At 39.9% G+C, this 14,402-nt stretch overlaps 1 protein-coding gene across 1 annotated transcript; it reads right to left on the bottom strand.

Annotated features, from left to right (window-relative positions):
• Window positions 1–2,537: 2,537 nt before the first annotated feature.
• On the bottom strand, window positions 2,538–4,447 carry sp8a (sp8 transcription factor a). The gene is made up of 2 exons (XM_028461314.1): window positions 4,378–4,447; window positions 2,538–4,091 (listed from the first exon to the last, which is right to left on the bottom strand). Exons 1-2 carry the CDS (start codon window positions 4,396–4,398, stop codon window positions 2,910–2,912), a joined length of 1,203 nt encoding a protein of 400 aa, XP_028317115.1. The 5' UTR covers window positions 4,399–4,447; the 3' UTR covers window positions 2,538–2,909.
• Between the last annotated feature and the right edge of the window lie 9,955 nt (window positions 4,448–14,402).

Below are 14,402 nucleotides of genomic sequence, written 5' to 3'. Positions count from 1 at the left end.
CCAAACAGGGGTACAAAAGCACATTACAGGGGGTACTCAGAAATATTTAACAATTAATTAAAAAATAATCAGGAAATGTTCCTCGTCCTTTTAAGGTTATTTTTTTTTTTTTTTTTACTTTTGCTCAATAAAATACCGTTTTGTCACACTTCTGACAATAGGAGACAATGATTGGCTACATTTTACAAAGACCGTATATACTTATTATTGAAATCATCACATAAAAGTTGCATGGTATTAAAAAGAAAAAAATATATATAGACTTTAAACTATACTCATTGTTTTAAATGTGTAGATTAAGCCTTAGGGAACCAATATTGGAGACACAGTTAACGGTTTAGGAGAGCCCGCTGTTCCACAAATTAAAAAGCATATGAAATTATGATGAGGGTACTTATGATATGACGAGGGGGTACATATGATTTGACAAAAATGCAAAGGGGGTACACGGGACAAAAAAGATTGGGAACCACTGATCTAATGGACAGAAATACATAGAGTATTGGTGAGTCTGTTACAGTGTGAAGGTGTTTCTTCCTGTCTTAGCCTGCCCTCGTGTGGTTAACATGAAGTAAAACACTTTGTCTTCAAAGCACAATTCCGATATCAGATGAAGTGCCCTGGATACAGCTTTGATTTCTTCCTGCTTTTTTTTTTTTTTTTTTTTTTTTTTCAATTTCAATACATTCAGTAATGTGTGAATATTTTTAATCGTGTATTTAATTTTTTTATTTTTTGTTACGGACACATTTGTGAAAATATAGCTCATCAAAGTGATTGTTTTTGTCAATAATCTGCAAGACTTGCACTGTAGCAACTTACTACTGACAGCTGTACGGTTTCTGAAGCAGAAAAGCTGTGGGCTTGAATGATATGTTGGGCATTAAAATGCATACAAGTCTATTTAAAGCTAATGAAAACAATTCATTGGAACACTGGAGTCACTTGGAGCTACGACTCGTATTCAAAATGTCTAAAAAAAAAAAGACTATTTATTCAGCACGTCATCGGGCATGTAAATGTTTAGCTGTGTATTAATAGGCGTGATCATGCCCTTGAAATATTGTAGAAAGTTTGAGACAAACTTTGTACAACAAAGTATATGAATCTACTCTCAGAAGAGATGTATTCTTCATTCTAAATCCTTTGTGAGGCTTTAGGCACACGATCCATGTTCCTCTCAATTTTAATTTCAAGTGTTTACAGCAACCGCTGCTCTGTTTTACTGTAAAGTGGGAACACTATTATTATTTATTGTCGTTCTGTGATTATTATTTTTAATAAGGTGATTGTGTTAGCTCCTGAGAAGGCTACTTGAGGTTGGTACCAAATATCACATTGTGATATTTTAAATCAGCAATAATCATCTCATCTAACAGGGCATTGAGTTCAGATTAACAACAGCACTTTTCTATTGTGATGATGATTGTGTTGCATTACTGTTTTCATTGCAATAAAAGTACAAAATTTAAAAAAAAATAATAACAATAATGTCTTGTATTTAATGAACTGATTCAACTTGTACTTAATGCTGCAGTATATAAGTTTGTGTAACTATATGATTACCAATGTTTCCATCAATTAAGATTTCTATTAAAATGCTATTGGGAAAATTTAAAAAAGCACCTGATCAATAAAAAAAAAATAACCTTAAGTTTTAATAATGAAATTCATAAGGTGATGTTTCGGGTTGGCACGCTGTTCAAAACAATTTAAAGCAGTTCTCACACGATCGACTGAGGCTGCACCTAAAAGGATGACCTCTAACCGAGTGAGCTCAGGAAAATGCAACATCACGATAGACTTGATTGAACTTCAGCTTTGACAAAACCTGTTTTTAATGGTGGCCAAACCTTGTCAGGGAAGAGTGCAAACTATTTCATGTAAGGCAAGAGTGCAATTTAAGTTTCCCAGGATGTATTTCATAGTTGCGATATATTTTTATAGTTTGAAAACATTTCTGAGTTTTTAATTTAACACAGTGGTTCTCGACTGATCTCACCCACATTCTGCCACGGCCATTAAATCACGACCCACTTTTTTTTTTTTTTTTAAATTCAACCAACCAAATTTAGTTTTGCATTTCACAGCATACTTGTCAAATATGAGAGACATTAAGTGTTTATTTATTTTTGACAAGCAGTCCGCAACCTACTTTTGGGTCCCGACCCACCAGTTGAGAATCGGACATGAACCATGGCTAACTTTAGTTTACATCAATGGAGGGAACAATTAACACACTGCTTGCACAATCATTTAATAAAACCAAGGATAGTATATGTATAATTTGTGGTTGGCTTCTTTTGATGATTTAAAGGGGAAATTAACTCACTATATATTTAGACAACAGTGGCATATTTGTAATCCTTAAAGAGAAAAATGAAAAATGCACAATCGTGTCCTAACTTGCATCATTAGACTAATTTAATTTCGATCAAATAAAATGATCCATCTTTCTTTTTTTTTTAAGTCCTCTGTGTTTTAACTATAATTATCAATAGAAACACTATTGTGTTAAATACATGAAAGACCTAAAAAAAAAATCAAAAACGTTTTATTGGGTCATGAAAACACATTATAAACGATAAGTCAGACTTCCATCGAAACTTTACTTTACAATAACCTTAAATATAAACGACAGCATTACAAGAAAAACTGGTCACTGCTTTAAAATTAACATAAAAAATAAATTAGACAACTTTTTTTTTTAATATGAATATATATATAAATTGCCAACTTATGAAGAACCGAAGGAAAGTGGGGTAAGGTGAAGGAGTTGAGACACAACTGAGGATAAAGTGCCATAATATTAGCGTTTCGTGGTTCAAAAACACTTTCTGGCACAGTCCCTCGTTGCGCACAAAGATCGATTGATTGATTGATTGATCTCTATATTTCCAGTCACTCTGTTAGGAGTCTCTGGTGGTTTCGGTGTTGGTGCTGAGGCCGAGGCCGGGCCCGGGGGACTGACTGGGACTGGCTGACACGCTTGTATCCGTGTCGCTGTTGTCTCTGCCGTTCCCCGGTTCTCCTGCTCCCTCATCGGAGCCCTCCACGCTGTGCGTCCTCAGGTGTTTGCTGAGGTGATCGGAGCGCATGAAGCGCTTGTGGCACACGGTGCACTCGAAGCGCTTCTCCCCGGTGTGCGTCCTCAGGTGCCGCTGCAGCTCGTCGGAACGCGTAAAGCGCTTCCCGCAGAACAGCCAGTTGCAGACAAACGGCCTTTCCCCGGTGTGCCAGCGCAGGTGGGCCTTCAGGTGGGAAGTTTTCCCGTAAACTTTCCCGCAACCCGGGATGTGGCAACTGTGCATGCCTCTCCTGCCCTGGCTGGTGGCACCGTGACCCAGGCTCTCCGCCTGGCAGTTGGGGCAGTCGCAGGTGGTTCTGCCCGAGTAGCGACGTGAGGAGGAACGGGAGGAGACGGTCAGAGTCAACACGGGTGTCCCGGTGAGTGCGGGTCCTGCTGTGGTCGTAGACTCTGTGTAAGGGGTCGGAGCGGGGGGGCTGAAGCTGTCAAAGACGTGCTGTGACGCGCCGTAGTCATTGCTGTAGTTGGTCAGAGGTAACCCGACTGGGCTCTGGGTCTCCACCCAACCTGTTCCCATATCCCACCACGCAGATGAGCTAGCAGCGACCTCTCCAACAGGCTTGAACCATGGGTCACACGGGTGCGCGTGCATCCTGGGATACATGGCCGCTATGCCCTCCACCGAGGGCGCGAATTTGGTGAGAAACAGCGGGCGCTGCGCCTGAGGACTGTCACTGCCGCTGCTGTCTGACTGCACAGCGCTGTGGAACACGGACACGTCATTAACCAAAGCAGGGTTTGTCACTGTGAAGGCGCTGGAAGGGTCCTGTAGTCCCAGACCCGTTCCAGAGCTCCTGGAGCTTCCAGAGGAAATCCCGAACGAGGAGAGGCAGGAGCTTAAGCTGGTGGTGCCCGGTGCGCCTCTGGTCCACGGGTGGAAACCTTTAATGTAACCTGGCGCTCCGTCAGAAAGCACCGGGGAGCAGGACGGGCTGGGCTCACCGATGCGGCTGCAGGTGGCGGCCAGCATGGCCAGAGGAGCGCTGCCCAACCGCGGTTCCTCCTGTGACACAAGGACACACGCTGTTAGGCCTGAATATTGTGTGCGTAATTACGCACGGAACATGGCTTTGCCTTAATCCAAGAATAATTTACTTTTATTTTGAAATAAGTATAAAATACTTAATGCATTGAATTATAAACACAAAACGCTTGTATCTTGCTTGTCAAGAGAAGTGGGAACATTTGAAGTTAAAACAACAGTTAATAGATTTATAACCATAAATCACATCCTCCAACAATACAGTCGCTTTTTGTTAATATTTCAGCATTTTGAAAGATACACCTACCCCGAGCACTGATGCAGCCATGGACTGTGAGTGTGTGAGTCTAGTGCAGGTATGGGACCAGTCTGAGATTGCGCTCTGACTGCTGTCGTTTTTGTGGCTGCTCCTTGACTTTGATGTCCCGCTGAAGGCCCGTTGACCAATCAGAGGCCAGAGCAGGCCGTCGCCTATAAACGGTTGCACTTTGGTTTATCATACATTTCAAATGTCAGACACTCACCAATGACTAAAACATCAAATTGTAACCATAAAGAAAACAATAGGAGAAATTCTGAGCACAGCAATTTTTACCCACACGTCACTGAAAGTTGACAATAATGGGAGTTTGTTGTTTGGTCAGAAAACGTTATTTATTAATACGTTTTAATCATTCTTACAATGTGTTGTTTATTAAAACTCCATATTGAATTGGTTATTTATTCATATTATTATGAATAAATGAATTAAATAAAACACTAAAAACGAATGCTACTGAAATGATCAGCTTGCGTAATATCAATACAATTGTCAAAATCACTCAAAAATGTAGTTTTGGGGCAAAAATTTGAATGTAAACAAAATGCTCGCATGAAGGCATTTCTCTGACCCAGTGTAAATATTTTCATCTCCATTAGGCGATTAAACCTCTAACCCTAACATAAAATGGCATTTTTCTTTCCCAATTACCTTTTGGTTGAAGTTTATTCATTAACATAACAAACAGTACTTTTGGAAATAGAAAACACATTAAAAGTGTTAAATAGTTCACAGAAAATGAGCTCTGCAGACCATTTTAAAGGTAAATAAACAAGTAAATAAAACAGTAGCATGCTAGTTAACATGAACTAATGCAATTTTATTTTCTTTCAATTCTAATGATTGATCTTCATGTTCATTCGACAGAAATAAATGACTGAATAAATACATTTGAGGTTATTTTATATAGATTTTTACAACAGCCGGGTTGGGTGAGTCCAACCACATGCATTTAGGAGGGTTATTCTTTCTTATGGTTGCAGGACAGCCTGATGAATGAGAATCTGGTCAGTCCGTCCCATTCTGTCTCTGGGGCATAAGCAGTCAGCCTCGAGGGAGGGATGGGATGACACCAAGGCTGCCCCTGCAATTCCATCTCTTTCAACCCACAACAAATGTCTCTCTCTTTTTTTTTTTTTTTTTTTTAAATGCCTCTTCCTGAGGTTTGGTTTGTTTTATAAATCTTCACACTACATAAGTCTCAGCATCAGACTATATATGTGAGGGAAGATATTTTAGTTCTTGAATGTGAGAAGAGGAGGGGGTTTTTCTTTTGCCTAAATCAAGGCTGCTTTACAAACATGATGACACACACTCTGGAAATTGCCCTGCATGATCTTCAGCCCCTTAATTTATGAGCAAAGGCACAGAGGGAGTATTTCATTTGAATTTCAAATTTAATAAAACAGCAGGATTAATCCATTTCCTTCATTTGTTTGGTATTAACTGCTTCTCTGCCCTTTCTTCATCTCTCATGTTCTATGATCAGCCTTAATGAAGTCAGCTGGTCACACATAGGAGGAAAAGTTAATTACATTCCCTCCTCACTGAGAGTCAGCTCACACACACACACGCGTGCGCGCGCGATTCGTGTCATTCAATTTTGTGCATTGCAAAACTCACTGCATCATTTATGTATTTTTCATGTAGCTTCATGACCTAAGTCAGATATTTATATAAATTGTTTCTTTGAAAAAAAAAACTATATATATATATATATGCTTAAATAATTTATTGATATGTGTTTGGATGGGGAATTGAAATACTTCTGTGAAAGCTCTCAGTCAACATGGTCATCAATAATCTAGCCAGGGAATTTAGTATTGTCTTTCCATACTTTGGATGACACACTAGAAATTTTAAAAGGCTTTCATATGTCACGGAGGTCCTCACATTGTTTAATCCGAGAACATCTATAGAAGAAAAGGCATTGACCTCATCTAACCCCCCCCACACACACCCTCAGGCCTGGCCATATGCACAGGTGGAGTTTACAGTACGCCATCCTCCTCTTAACCTGATCTCCATCTTCACGAGCCACCCAAACAGCTGTCCCTCATTTAGAAGCATTCTTTTCCCACACTTAGACTCTATGAGGGTGTGCTTAAAAAGCCCCCCCTCCTCTCCTCCAACGAAACCCTGTCTGAGCCTCAACCTGTTCCTTTGGCGATGATAATGACCACATTATCACGCGCCATCGCACGCCAACAAAAAAGGTTGTCGTGTGCTTTCCAAACACTATGTGCCCACTGAGACAGAAAAAAGCAGAAAGAAAAGAGTGAAATAAAGATGTGGCACTGCTCGGGGGGAGAGGGGTAGATGGAGTAGTTTATTTCTCCTTGCTGTTTTCCCCATCGGCTCTTTTTGTGGGTGGAAGAGTCAGCGGGGATCCAGAGGGTAGGGCTGCCATCTTGGTCTGCTGCCCTGCTGGGACAATTAGCAGGAAAATGAGAGGCTCAAAGGAGAAGCACATAAACATACAAATATAACCAGGGGGTTAGGATTAGGGGTGGCTGAAGTCTTGAAGAGCGATCGTGTGGTGAATTTGTTTGGTGATAAGGTCACATTCTCCTTTCTTTGGAGTTCTTTTAATCTTCCGAAGCCGCTAAAACAAACTACCCAGAACAGATTTAAGTTGTTTTACAGTGCACATGAGGAAATAAGTCATCCAGGTGAGTGTGTGCCAGGATGTGCCTGGAGCAGCTCCTCCTTGGCTTCCTGTAATTACAGCTCAGTGAGGGCACGTCCGCTGTCTGTCAGCACTGAGCTGATGAACGGCTGTGGCACAACAGTTGGTTTGAGTGTTTGTGATGATGATGTTTCCTCCCTCTCTCTTATGTATTTGAAAAAATATTCACCTATTTCATAATTCAGTTCTAAATAGTATTTGTTGCAGTCTTAGATATAAGTGCTATGTATTAGTACATTCATATTGAAATAATGATAAAAAAATATATATATGATAATAATAATAACAATAGTGAGGAGCTCCATCTCCTCACTAATCATTGATGCAGTTTGCAAAGTCCTCTTTGGTTGTTTCCAATTAAATAATGAAACCAGTGTTTACTGGGTAGAAAGGAACAACTTTCATTTGTTTTGAAAACACAGGCAATGCATTCTTTGCAACCATGGCTCGATACAAGGACATGTTCTTAGCCTTTGATTGGTTCTACCTGCAGGTAGGACAGCCCCATGTTACTCTTTTGCCTAGTAGTTACATAATGAAGAGAATCTGAAGAATCCTGATAAATGTTGTCAAAATGTTTGTAGTTATCTGGCATAAAGGGTTGGCCTTAACCCTTTATGCCAGATATTTGTAGTTATCTGGATCAGTGATCCTGAACATGTTACCGTCATCATTCACACTAAAGGCTTGGGAGAACTTTTTAAAGAATTGTGCTGAAATGCGTAGTCTGGATCCCATCCAGATGAATTCTGGTGGGGTAAATGAGGAAGTAACCTGACATAACTCAGTCAAATTTGATAAAGATCAGTCAATTATCTACTGAGTTATTCTGAAATTTCACCAATGATGGAAGATTGAGTATTTTCTTTTTTGAAAAAAATAAATAAAAAAAATAACTGATCCAGAATCATTATTCTGATCCGGATCCTCTCCAAAATGTAATGTAATCTTCCAAGGCGAAAGATGTATCTCTGGTTAAAATGTTGTCAAAAACCGATAAGCACTTTTAACGTAATCCAGCCTCCTTGGTGAAGGTTATAAAAAAACATTAAACGTTTCTTACATACTCAATATGTAAAATTAAACTGCTCCATCCACAAAATGATCACTGCTGTTTTAACTGAGGGGGGTACATTTACATCTTTAGTGTCAATTTAACACTTTTGAAAGTGTAAAAACTTTGTCTTTTTCCCTTTGGCTGTTCCCTTCAGGGGTCACCACAGCGAATCATCTGCCTCTATCGAACCCATATCCTCTGTATCCTCTCCTATAAACGATGCAGTGTTAATTTACAATAGTAATTGTTAACGTATAGAACGTTCTGTGTTAATCTCCTTGTACAGCTATAGATTAACCACTGTAAAGGCTAACAAACAAACATATTTATCAGTTCAGCGCTTTGCTCTTGGTGGTTCCCTCGTGTATTAATGAACGTTCTCTCCAATTTGTTTTACTGGTTTATGAAAGTTTGACCTCACACGCGTGTCTTTTGCTTAGTTTATATCCAGCAGGTCAGAAAGGCCATCTCTCATCAGACATGGTGGATCCAGGCCAATGTAATTACACTGCTTCATTCACATTCATGTATACAACACATCTACATACAACAGCAGACCCACCCATTTATGAAATGAGTGACTATGAGGAGAAGGGGGGGGGGGAGTGCGTGAGCAGAAAGGCTGAGGGAACGATGTGAACGAGAGCTTCTGTTTCAGGCTGAAGGTGAATTCAAATCAAGCTTTATAAGAAGGAACTCTCTCTCTTTGATACACACACACTCACACACACACACACACAGTTAGGTTGATGGATGTGAAGGATTTGTTAAGTCATACATCACAGAGGTCATTTAACCTGTCAGCACATCTGCTGTCCGTGCCCTCAGAAGCAAAGGAAGAGGAGGAGTGAGGAGTGAGATTTATAAAGGCGAGGAGGAGAATTATGCAGGGGGGAAGGAGAATGAGACTCTAATTAGTGACTGGAGTGGATGAAAAGCTCCTCTTCAGCCTCTCTCTCCACACACACACACACACACACACACACACTGAAGCTATGGCTTTTTTGGTAACTACTAATGATAAAGTCGCAGGTTTTTGTTGAATGGCTTTTTTATGTGCTAAGATATTAATGAGATGCACATGGAGGAGGGCTCTTCATTGGCTTCTTCCACAACTTTTATGAGTAACATTTAAAGGGGCAGTATTATGAAAAAAATCACTACTTTCTACAGTGATATACTACATCCCTTTAGCCTCAGTCAGAGGGCCAAAGTTGAAAAAGTTATGTTTCCTCCCTTCATTGTTATTCCACATTTTGTAAAAAGTCAGCTCCAAATGGGCGAGTCTGGATTTTTCTCGCTACTTGACATCACCTAGCAGAAACTCCTTCTCCTGACAATCCTGGCTCCTCCTACCCTATAAGAATGTGAACTCCTCCCTCTCAAACTACCTCACAGCTAAAACAAACACTGCGGTTTAATGTAGAATATATATTATACTTTGTCATATATGTAAAGCTACATACACAAAATGTGTTCTCTGCATGTATCTCCTCTGTGAGGAGCACTGGGCAGCAACGGTTAGCACCTGGAGAAGTTCCATTTTTAGTACCTGTTATATTGCCTCGTTTTGCCTTTGAGATGATCTGACGTGTTTGTGACCCAATGCCATGCAGAGGTTGGACAAAACAGTGGACTGTCATCTTGAATAGACTATTCCTGTAATAAGTAGTGGGGAATATGACAAGAAAGCGACGTAGCAGCTCCGGTGAGTGTTTGAAGCAGCTGATACAGCTGATTGATTAAGCAGCTCTGCACATAGATCCCGAAAAACAGTATTTGTCTGACTCACAATCACAATAGCAGCTTAAATAGCCATCTGTTTTACTGTAATGTGCAGTTTTTTCTAGCTGAAAACAATAACAAGAGTGTCTGGATAGCAAAAGAAAATCGCTAGTGATCAGCTGTTGTTTGGAGTCAGCGTCTACAGACACGCCTACTCATGAATATGCATAAGTAGGCCCAAAAGCCCATTTATAGAACTAAAACAGAAAAAGACAAAGGCACAAAGTATACATAAAATAACACAAGTAGACTTAGATAAACAAACAAACAGAAACACACCGTACAAACAAGGAGGCTATCAACATCATATTGAAATATCCACAATTTAGCCACTAGCAAACTGAGTGTAATGGGGATCATCTAAAGTTATAAAAACTCCACAATAGGTTTTCACATGCTATAAAATGTATGTAGGTCCCTTGACACTTCATATCTCAGTTTTTCAATGTGGAGTCCAATAAATTATCTCAGCCAAGCTTCGAATACAGACGGGGCATCCAATTTCCACGTTTTAAAAACACATCTCTTTGCAATACCCATATACCATAAGCAACCATTGTACAGATTTTTTTTGTCCTTCTTTTCCAATAGGCTAGAAATTCCCAACAAGGCAGAGTCAGGGGGCGGGTGAAGATTAATTTTAAATAAAATTACCACTTGATCTTTATTTTTTTCATCAGTATCTTCACCCAGAAAATCAAATCATTTTTATAACTATCACTTTATGCTTTACGCACTAAAATGGCCACGTACTTGTTGGGCACGTATTGAACCCTTCTGCGTACTGATGCAGTCTTTATTTCCTGTGATGCTCTTCAGCTTCTGAGGAACGCACAGATCGTAATACAGGAAGTTGCTGCAGTCTCTCTACTTGATTAAATCCTGCTCTGACCATAGACTCTCTACTCCTTTCTAATGAAATCACTCATTCTTCTTTCTAGACTTTGCCACTGCACGCACACACACACACACACACACACACACACACAGAGGCACGAAGATTAATTTGCTCCTGTTCATTTCTCAAGTTTTGTGTCCTCTCTGTATTTAATGCATGTGTGTCCATTGATCGATGCTCTGAAACCCTGGAGCATAATCGTACACTTCCAGGCAACATTTTTCACTTTCAGTCTTTGATGGATACATTTGATGCATGTGATTAGAGCTACCACAGAGTGGGAGGTCTAGGTCATCCGGTGTGTGTGTGTGTGTGTATTTGTGTGTGTCTGCATTTTTGTCTTTTTCTTTTGACCATCAGCAAACCATCCATCTGTCTGAGGCAAGTTAATGATGGAGTCGACGCCCTCATCCACAGAAGATATTTCTCCTCAATTTACCTGAATGACGACCATCATCAGCGGTCAGCTTCACTTTAAAGTGTGAGTTACCTCACATAAAATCTAGATAATCCCATTTACCTCTCCATTAACTATGTTTTTCTGTCGTCGTGGAATATTTGGCAATTTGTAAATTAAAAATGTGATCAGATCAGGAACAATTACACAAAGCTCGTAGGTTACACATTCAGAAAAAGGCCATTCTTAAAGGCACAGAAACATACACTTTGCCTCCAATCAGAATCCACTTCTTATGGCATATGTTGAAACTTTAAATCCTGATTTAGAGGAAATTCTCCTGATAGTTTGGCATTACTTTTTGGTTGTATTGGATGATATGTCAATGTTACTGCTGCAAATGTATAAATAATTAGTCCCTTATGTGATCTTATCAACCAAAAAAGAACAATGAAAAATAAAAACCATGTTATATGTATTATATACGTTTTGACAGCCCCAAACAGCTGTGTTGCTAATGTGTATTTACACCCATGACTATTGTCCCTGTGACTTTTCCTCTTGCTAGACAGTTTATTGAGTTTATTGTAATGCCTTCAGCTCATTCTATATCATCCTGTGCCCCACCCACTCATCGCGCTTCACCTCACCACAATGCCCGGCGTGAAATTCTGAGGCTGGGGGAGAAAAGGACAAGAGGAGGTTAAGACACGCACTGAGAGAAGATTTGATGTTAAATTGACTGGAAAAGAGCTGCAAGCTTTTTCATGCTAATTGTCACTTAACAAATTGTTAATATATTCAACAAAGTCATGAAAAAAAAAAAAAAAAAGCCAGGATTTGGCGAGAATTTGCTTTGACTGTAGGATTTGATTAAACAAATAAGTCCCAAAATCTAATTTAATAAAGAATTTAATACAATGCATTGTTCTTGGCACAAGATCAGAAAATCCATACGTAACAATGTAATTACAGGTTTTACAACACGAGAACTTATTTGACCTGCTAATAACTTTGTCACGCTAAACAAACCTCGTGATGTTTTCTTTAAATGTTGTATAGAGCAGCGAGGAGGAGAAAAACCTGCTTGTTCGTGAGACACAGTCGCGAACATTCTGCTTAACTTGGATGCCATAAAGCTGCAGTATGTATGTTTTTCTTGGTATCATTTGGTCAAAAATCCACAATGACCTTTGAGCACATTGTAATTCAAAGTGTCCTGGCAGAAGAGGGGCTGTGAGCCTCTTACTGTCCTCAGCAGAGAGTGATACATCCTTTCATGTCTCTAAAATATCAGGAGGTAAAGTCTCTACATTTGTCACTAGTCTTTCTTGAGAAAAAAGTCGCGAGCTCCACAGTTGTGCGAGTTCACAAGAATGCAGGGAAGGGACGATAGGTTTAGGGGAAGGGAAACGTGGTTGTTTCTTTACAAGTCTCATGATTCTGCATACTGCAGCTTTCTGTGACGTCGGCCTGTTGCGTTGAGCTGTGCCAATGACTTCGCTGAAGGATATTTCTCTAGCACCTGTACCTTCCTCTAAAGGAAATGTGGCGAAAACCACCACAAAACCTAAAGAAAAAGAAATCCAGTCAAACATTTTTTTCTATCCACCAACAGACAAACTGTAATTTTTTTGAAACAAAAAAACAGTAGTAAGACGGTGACTTTATAATTTCAACACACAATACAGACTATTTTGATCACAAATTAACTTGACAGCTACATTACTTAAGGCAGCGCTGCCCCTACCTACTCCTCCAATTAGACCTCAAGATTGAAGATGTATCGAGATTTAGAAAATTATAATATCGTCTATATCAATTTATTTTATTAATACATAGCTTAATTTGCAATAAAATACTCATTTCAGGAGTCGCTGCTTTTGCTACTTCTCAGAACAGCATGAAAAGCACAGATGGATTTCTGAGTGTGTCTCCTAACCCAGAAACAAGCCACACTACAGCACTCACTCACACATGCTGTCCCTTATAGAAGAAACAGACTAATGGTGCGTTTCCGCTGGCGGTATCGGCTCTACTCTCTTTTAGCGCGTTTCCACTGGGAAAAAGTACCTCTTCCATGGTACCTTCTGCTGATTTTTTTTTTAGTACCTCCTTTGTTGAGGATCCAAAAAAAGCAGCCCTGGTCTGAAAATGTGATGTAGGCACAAAGCAGACACTGATTTGGTCTGACAATCATAACAGCGTAGAGTCATCAACACACACAGAGAGGAAGCATTTGGCCACCATTGATTTTTGTTGGCGATCTTGTGAGGATGACAGCAAAAAAGTGGAGTCTGGCAGTTTCACATGTCAGGATGGTGATCAATGGAAACGCTCCGTAAAAACGCTATCGGGTCCCGAATGCAAGGAGTGTGGAGCCGTATAGAGCCGATACCGCCAATGGGAACGAGCCATAAAGTGGCTCATATTGTGCAGTGATTTGTTGGTAAATGTAACTATAATATGTGGCATTTTGCATCAGCAAATTTAACCCAGAATTGTCTTTCTAGTAAGACTTTATTGAGTTAAAAATATTGAGATTCATATCGTATATCGCCATTTTAAGAAAAAATATTGAGATAAAAGTTTTGGTCCATATTGGCCTGCCCTACCTCCAACGTGGAACATGCGTTGGTAACCATTAAGTTGCACTGTGATTGATATTTAACTCTAAATGGGAAAAAACTCCAGGTACACCATGGAGAGGTTATCAGTCCATCACATGGATAAGAGACCAATAAGAGACCAATGGTCACATTTAAAATGTGACTATTGCTTGTTTATTTTATTTTAGAAACACTTCATAGTGAGTTCACAGTCCTTCACAGTCGCCAGGGCTCAGACGTGCAACATTCTAACCCACATGTCCCACTCTCCATCTTTACCTTCCTTCTCTCTCTCTCTCCTTCCTCTCCTTTTACAACAAACACATACTCACAACAGACGCACAGTTTTATCAAAGCAGGTTCAGGGGTTTTTGGGGCAATTTTTTAATTGTTGTTTTATTGATGGCTGCCATCAAACTAAAAAAAAAAAAGTCCCTCCCACCTCGACCCAACTACACATGCATCGCCTCCAGGTCGTCATTCAGGACATACACAGACAGCCAGGAACATGAGGCTGGCGTCAGCTCAACCAGAGCCTCAAGTCATGTCAGGTCCTGCGCGCACACACACAGAGACAC

This window comes from Gouania willdenowi, chromosome 11 (genome assembly GCF_900634775.1).
Source record: "Gouania willdenowi chromosome 11, fGouWil2.1, whole genome shotgun sequence".
Taxonomy (NCBI): domain Eukaryota; kingdom Metazoa; phylum Chordata; class Actinopteri; order Blenniiformes; family Gobiesocidae; genus Gouania; species Gouania willdenowi.
This window is presented reverse-complemented; position numbering and strand designations above follow the sequence as displayed.

Bases quoted from the DNA above. Each gene is read 5' to 3' on its own strand.
- sp8a (XM_028461314.1), bottom strand. From the start codon at position 4,398: ATGGCTGCATCAGTGCTCGGG. The intron at 4,092-4,377 runs GTAGGTGTATCT...CTTGTGTCACAG, and splicing joins TGGCTGCATCAGTGCTCGGG to GAGGAACCGCGGTTGGGCAG.